This window comes from Gopherus evgoodei, chromosome 2 (assembly GCF_007399415.2).
Source record: "Gopherus evgoodei ecotype Sinaloan lineage chromosome 2, rGopEvg1_v1.p, whole genome shotgun sequence".
Classification (NCBI taxonomy): Eukaryota; Metazoa; Chordata; order Testudines; family Testudinidae; genus Gopherus; species Gopherus evgoodei.
The window spans coordinates 81909238-81916896 of NC_044323.1; the positions used below are offsets into that span (position 1 = coordinate 81909238).

General features: G+C 45.9%; 1 protein-coding gene across 1 annotated transcript; it reads left to right on the top strand.

The window, feature by feature from the left end:
* Nucleotides 1–4025: 4025 nt before the first annotated feature.
* TMEM158 (transmembrane protein 158) lies at nucleotides 4026–7319 on the top strand. Its single transcript, XM_030551169.1, has one exon. It carries the CDS (start codon nucleotides 4800–4802, stop codon nucleotides 5616–5618), a length of 819 nt encoding a protein of 272 aa, XP_030407029.1. The 5' UTR covers nucleotides 4026–4799; the 3' UTR covers nucleotides 5619–7319.
* The last annotated feature ends 340 nt before the right edge of the window (nucleotides 7320–7659 follow it).

The window sequence follows — 7659 nt, forward strand, 5'->3', positions numbered from 1 at the left end:
TGTCCACATCACAAAATATCACTGGCACCATCAGTCTCAGCAGAAGCTAAGTACTGCAAAGCCCCAGAGACTGAACAACCTTACTCCTAGCATGGCCCATCCAGATCAGAGTTGAGAAATGTTGCAGGATAGCATAGGGAACCTTGCACTGCTGTTGCTCATGTTGTACTCGGTACATAGCTAGAGAGAGAACTTGTGTCCTCACAACTGACAATCCAGCACCTTCCATGAGTACTACATTTACAGTAACAAAAAGTTTATTCAAATCTCACTCCAAGATTTTAATTGTTGTCCGTCATCCTTTACCCTCATCCTAATAAACCCTATTTTTACTCCACAAGACTCCCTAGTTTCCCACTGCTTCATTACTTTCCCTACAACTTGGCCATTAAATTCCACTTCATTCCTTCCCAAGCACATCAACAGATGCTACCTATCTGAGATACAATGATCTATAGTGCATAAATTAATTTTATTTGTATCTGTATAGTCTAATATATGCAGAAGCTGAGCACGTCCTTTCATTTCTCTGTGTCTCAACTCTCTCCTTTATAAAATGAGTGTCATGAAATCTCTTTTGTAGAGTGCTTGAAGATCAATGGATGAAAAACACTATATAAGAGCTAGGTATTATGCAATAATTAGTAATAATAACAGTAGTTTTTAAGTGTGCTGTGATACTCTTTGTACAGATATTAATTGTATCTATCTATCTATCCAGGTTCTTATGGCCCCTATCAGCATAGGACATTATTGGTTAATAAGTGATTTGCCATTCCTTTTCCCATCTTTGTCCTCATGTGTTGTCTTTCTATAAACAGCAACACATATAATATCCTCCTTCATTCCCAGCCTCAGACAAGATGTCATCACCTAGTTCTTTACTGTGATACGTAAATATAATTTAAAATTCCTTTGGAAAGTTATCCTCCCTTCGAAAAAATTCACTCAGCTTCCCCTTCCCCCCTACACAAACTTCTCTAAACCTAGTAAACTCGTTTCTAGTAGCTCACAAAGAAACTGGAGCACTGCCTGAGAACATCTGCCACCATTTTCAGAAGATAACCTTACTTAAAAATTCAGCCTTGTCCCCAATCCCTTATGCCAAAATCCTGATGTAATATAATTTGTTCTCATCACTGGTCAAACCACTTTTCCATTAAGTTATTTGGTCTATTATTGAATACATCACAGCTTTCTCCTTGCCTATTTGTTGCTGCTCACTGATAAAGTAGAGCAGTGAAAAACCTATTAATACAGGTCTATGAGGCTGTAGATGTGACCAAAAAGTGCAAGATGTGCTATGCAAATGTTTACACAGAAACCTATATAAGTGTGTGCCGTTGTACTCTATATGATTTTATGAAAATATGCTAATGTAACTGGAATATGCTTCATGCAAAAGGTCTCTTGTAAGGTATCATTACAAAGCTTACAATCTACTGAGTGTGATCATCCTATTTGTATAAATGTATCACTCTTGTATCTGAAACTAGAAATATGAAATATAACTCTGAGGGCCTATTGTAATTATGCAAAGGGTGGGCCATTAATGGTGGTTTGGAATCTTGATGACTCCCATTGACCAGGACAATTGACTGTAGATGGCTCTGTTTTACCTGTAAGTCTCCCGGTATATGCGTGTGCTGGCAAGTGGGTAATGAAGTCTTACAGTGACGTGATCATGTCACCTGAACTGGAATCCATCTTTAACCTGGTGCTTTTCCATGGGGGAGAGGGGGACCCAGAGGAACAAAGGATTCCTCCCTTATACAAAAGATATATAATGGGTGGAACAGAACAAAGAAGGCAGCCATCATGAGGAATCCCCTAGCTACCATCTGAGCTGGAACAAGGACTGTACCAGGGGAAAGGATTGTGACCCATCTAGGAAGTCTGTGAAAGAAATGTATTGAAACATCTCTGAGGCTTATCTGTATTCAGTTTCTTACTGTATTAGACATAGACTTGCATGTTTTATTTTATTTTACTTGGTAATTCACTTTGTTCTGTCTGTTACTACTTGGTTCTGTATTTAATAAAATCACTTTTTACCTATTAATTAACCGAGTATGTATTAATACCTGGGGGTGGGGGACAAACAGCTGTGCATAGTCAGTGTCACAGAGGGCGAACAATTTATGAGTTTACCTTGTATAAGCTTTTATACAGGGTAAAAGATTTATTTAGGGTTTTGATCCCATTGGAAGTTGGGCATCTGAGTGTTAAAGGCAGGAACACTTCTGTAAACTGCTTCAGTTAAGCCTGCAGCTGTTTGGGGCAAGTAATTCAGACCCTGGGTCTGTGTTGGAACAGACGGGTGTGTTTGGCTCAGCAAGATGAGGTGCTGGGGTCCCAGGCTGGCAGGGAAAGCAGGGGCAGAAGTAATCTTGGCACATCAGTTGCCAGTTCCCAAGGGGGGTTCCGTGATCCAACCCGACACAAAGCGTATCTAAAATATATCAAAATATACTGAAAATAGGAGAAATGGAAATATATGGATTGAAAAACTTATTAAAATACGAGAATTTAAACCAGATGTGAATTTTGTGGCATATCAGAGCCAGACCTGGATCTGAACTTCATGCCTGACATAGATCTCTACAATAAGCCAAAGCAAACCCTAGACCTAAACACACCATTCACTTTGGACAAATTCAGGTCAGGACACAAGTCCGCTTTGGCACTCAGATCCATCTCAAATTAAAACCAAGAAAATATTGTTTTTATCTTGATAAGCTTAGGCAATGACTTTAGACGAAAACCATATAGGGCCCGGATGTCTAGCCTTATTCATGCTGCATTGTACCTTACTCAGCTGAGACTACTTCCAGAGTAAGCTACTTGATGTGAGTGAGGGGTTGAAGTCATTGTTATGCCCTTTATCTGTAAAATGGGAGTAATATCAACCTCTCCTATTAGACTGTTAGATCTTTGGGGCAGAGATCCATCATTTTGTTCTATGTTTGTACAGCACCAAGCACAATAGGGTCCTAGTCAATGACCAAGATTCACAGGCAGTATGGTAATACAAGTATATAAATCTCCCTCTCCAGGAGAACTTGCTGCAAAGAGAGTGGAGAGTGGGCAGTCATGGCTCTCCCTAGGGTAGTATAGTTCTGTCTCACCCCCAGTGCAGAGTGGTGGCTAAAGAACGCCACAGCTGAGTCCCGATTGTTATGTTCCTTGTCCACTCCCTGGATCTATTCTTCCTATTATTCTTCCTGTTATACCACTATCCATTTCTAAGGCTCTGTTAGCCTGGGAATGCTAAGGCAGAGTGTCAAAAGTAAAACTGTGGTAACTGTCAAATTATAAAACAGCCCGAAGTACAAAATGACACCGAAATTATTATAAAGCTGTCTTTTAAAAATATAAATCGCACACTAACTTAATATAATTGTCAGTTTTATGTTTCTTGTAATTGTTTTCTTACTCAAATCTTTTATATAGGAAATAATTGTCCTCCAGCATATGACAGTGGATTAATCGTTTATGAAAGTACATTCTCTGTCTCTAAATCAGAGCTGTGAACCTCGAACTGCCAGGCAAGGGCTAGGATGGGTGATTTTTTCTTTCCAGGCTGCTGGAACTCCCTCTTGTGAACAAAGTATGACTTCTCTCTTTCAGAACAAAGTAAGTTAAAGAAATTAATAAAAAAAAATAGCGAGGGGATCAGGCTTGACAGTTTCACAGCATTTCCTATAGTGTTTTTAATTTTTTTACTTTCCCTTCTATAAACCTATAAGAAAGGAGCATCTGTAAAAGTCAGTTCTCAGATGAAAGTCCTTTGTGATGGCAAAACACAACTCCTCCACACCTTCCCCTTCCCCCAAAAAACCACTGTGAGGAATACAGTGGAAGAAACTAAATCGGACAGAATAGCAGGCTGTGGAGTGGAAGGTGGCCCCTGCCCCTAGTGCCCTACACATTACTTCTGTCTTGCTGCCCATATGGGTGTTTCTCATTGTAGTAACATCAGCGGGGATATTTGGAGAAAAAGGCAATGTCCAGGGCCGCTGGAGAATTCACACCCTTTTCTGCCTCACGCACATTGCTCTGTGCTATCCCGCTTTCCGCCGGCCACATGAAGAGGGAGCGCAGTGGCTCCCACTTTTCGCTGGAAGAGAAGATGCTGCTGTCGGGGGTACTGAGAAAGTCTTCAAACCAGGGTGATACCGCATGACATTCAGGTGCCCCCTTCTAAGGGAGCAGATCGGCCCAAATGTTCCGGTTATAGGAATCCGAATCAGGGACACCGGAAATAGACCTGTGCAAGACGCTTTAAACGCTGGGAACCGGATTACGGAGCTAGGGAGACCCCAACCCGCGATCTCAGACTCCGGAGCGCACAGTGGAACTCACGCCCGGCCAGTGGGCGTTGTGCGGGCAGGAGCTAGAGAACCGCCCTGTGGGGCAGGTGTCCTGGGGCGGGAGTGTGGCGGGAGGACGCTCCGCCCCCAGAGCAGGGAGGACCCTGGGCGCGGGGAGCCCTGGCAGCGAGGGAGCAGGGTCCCATTCTGAGGCGCCCGCTCCTGGGCGGTGCCTGTGATGCTGGGGGGAGCCCCGCAGAGCGCCTGAGCAGAGCAGGGCTCCCGCCCGGCCGCTCCTCCCGTCGGGGCTGAGCAGGGGGCGGAGGCGGGCTGCCGAGCTGCTGCCGTCACGCGCGCCTTTTCCCTCAGCCCTTCGCCGAGCAGCAGCGGCGGCCCCAGCCCGGCTCCCACGCCCTCCCCAGCCGGGTGGCGGGCGGCACCGCCATGCAGCCTCCACCTCCTCCTCGCCGGCGCTGAGTTCATGCCATGCTGCCGCCGCCGCTCCTGCCGGCGCTGCTGGCCGCCTGCCTGCCCCCCTGCCAGGGCTGGAGCCCCGCCGCGGCCGGCGGGGGGCAGGAGGAGCCGGAGCTCTTGCTGCCCCCCATCAACTCCTCTTCGCGCTCCCTGGCCAGCCTGGAGCGGGACCTGCGCGGGCAGGCTGAGGCGGGCAGCCCCAGGCGGGAGCCGCCTCCCGCCGCCGCCGCAGGCCAGCAGCCGCCCCAGCCCCCCGAGGAGGCGCCCTGCAACATCAGCGTGCAGCGGCAGATGCTGAGCTCGCTGCTGGTGGGCTGGAGCCGCCCGCTGGGCATCCCGTGCGACCTGCTGCTCTTCTCCACCAACGGCGACAGGCGGGCCTTCTTCTCCGCCGCCTTCCACCGCGTGGGGCCGCCGCTGCTCATCGAGCACCTGGGGCTGGCGGCGGTGGGAGCCCAGCAGAACCTGCGCCTCTGCGTGGGCTGCAGCTGGGTGCGGGGCCGCAGGGTCGGGCGGTTCCGGGCGGCGGCCGCCGCCGCCGCCGCCTCCTCCCTGTCCGAGCCCGGCCAGTACTGGCTGCAGGGGGAGCCGCTGAATTTCTGCTGCCTGGATTTCAGCCTGGAGGAGCTGAAGGGGGAGCCGGGCTGGCGGCTGAACCGCAAGCCCATCGAGTCCACCCTGGTGGCTTGTTTCATGACTCTCGTCATCATCGTGTGGAGCGTGGCCGCCCTCATCTGGCCGGTGCCCATCATCGCCGGCTTCCTGCCCAACGGCATGGAGCAGAGGAGAAGCACCGCGGCGGCTGCGGGCGCCACCGCCGCCGGCAAATAACCCCCCTCCCGTCCCACCTCCTCCGTTTGCTGTGCGATCCGCTCCCGCGGGGCTCCCGACACTGGGGCGGACGCTGGTGGACTCGCATCCTCTCCCCGCGCGCTCTTTGTAAACGCTTAACCCTGGGTGGTGGTGATTGTCGTTGTTGTGGTGTGTGAGTGTGTGTGGAGCACTTTAAAGCCTTGCCCAAGTTTCATGGTGTCCAGTGCAGGCGAGTGTGCCCGTCTGGGACCTGACGGTTTCTCTGCAATGAATCCTTCGCGGAGCATTGCTCCCTCCCGAGTAGTCAGAGGGATTGTATTTTATTTTCATGTGCCCAAGATTCATAGCAGAAAACGACCAAATCCTGTGTATTTGTTTTCTATATTTAATAGCCGTTTTAAATGGACGTTTTAGTAAAAAAAAACAACAAGAACAAATAAAAAAATAAAAAATCCTGTTCAATTGCAGTTGTTTTAGTCATAGTAGCTATTTGTATATGAACAAATTTGTCTTAGCATTTTTATTTATATCAGAAGAATCTTTTCTGGCAGAATTTAAAACTGATATATTGTTATTGCTGAAACTGAACTTTAATGAAACTTTTACAGTGTATTTTCCATTTCAGATAATATGTATTTAATATTGTAGTTCTGCGTTACTTGGCTTTTAATACAGAGATTTTCTTTCTGGAAGTCATGCTTAGCCTTATTTTGCTCTGTTTCTCCCATGATGGGTTCTGCAAAATTCCCAGTTCTCCTAGCCGATCTTGAAGATCATAAGTAGAAATGAGGGTATGTTACATGTGTTTTTAGAGGAAGTGGATTGATGGTCACCCAAAAGCTTTTTCTACACAGTGTTTGCCCTTCTTTCAGAATACAAATAATGAGATCCTGCTTCTGTTGGAATTAATCTTCAAAACTTCACTCACTTCAGGATAAGAATCAGTGGTCTAGATCCTTAAGTGGAGTCCACCAGCATAGCTCCATTAACTTCTATGGAGCTGTGCCCATTTACATGTTCCTTGGGGTCTGTTGACTTCAACAGAGCTAGACAAATACATACCATCTGAGGATCTGGCCCACTATTTGTACTGTATTCAAAACAGCTGGAAAACAACTCTGTGACTCCGACAAAGTGCATGGCTCAAAGCAAGCTCAAATACACTTGCAGAAGGAATTGTAATATAGTACTTCTTTGTGACTATTAGTCTTAAAGGGGTATGGTCAGGTTGTTTAGACCCCAAATTTAGGGGTGGGGTAGGGAAGGAATTATAAACCTAGAATCAGATTTTGACTGGCCCCCTGTGTAAAAGGAGAGAGAGGCTGTAAGAAACCTCCTTTTCTTGTGTCCCCTGCACAGGAGCCAGCCACAACTGATGTCTCTGAAATTTCACATGCCTGAAAAGCTCAGTATAAATTAAGGAATGATTTTGTTGAACTTTTTAGCACTATAAGGGACCATATACTGTTTGCCTTATCCAAATGAATCGTCCAGCTGAAGTCAATGAGACCAGTTGTGGGAATAAAGCGAACAAGACTTGTGATAAGATTTCTAACTTTTTTGCCAGTGTCAGCATCTTTGATTTCTAGGCACATCTGAGCTCACTCTGATGGCTAATTTAACACGACATGAGCATTTTTGTTTAATTCTTCTAAGGTTTATGTAGGTGGGATAAGGCAACTCATATTGGCATTAAAAGTTTGAATGGGTTAAATCCTGTTAGAATTCTGTCTTTGTATTTATTTTACTATTTTTAAACAAGTAAAGGACAACGTTAATAAAAGAAATATATGCAATATTTTATACCTTATGAAATTTAATGAAAGAGAATGCAGAGGTAAACAAAGTGCTGGGCATACTGGATGAAATAGATAACATAAATAAAATATATATTTTAAAATCCTATATTTTAGGGGTTTATCCTGCAGCTCTTACTCAGACAATAGGTTCATTGAGGTCAATGGAACCTTATTTTAACAAATATAGGCTCCATTCACTATGAAAAATGTTCATGTTACTTATTGATCTGTGGCATTTTCTCCTGTGTACTTAGTTCACT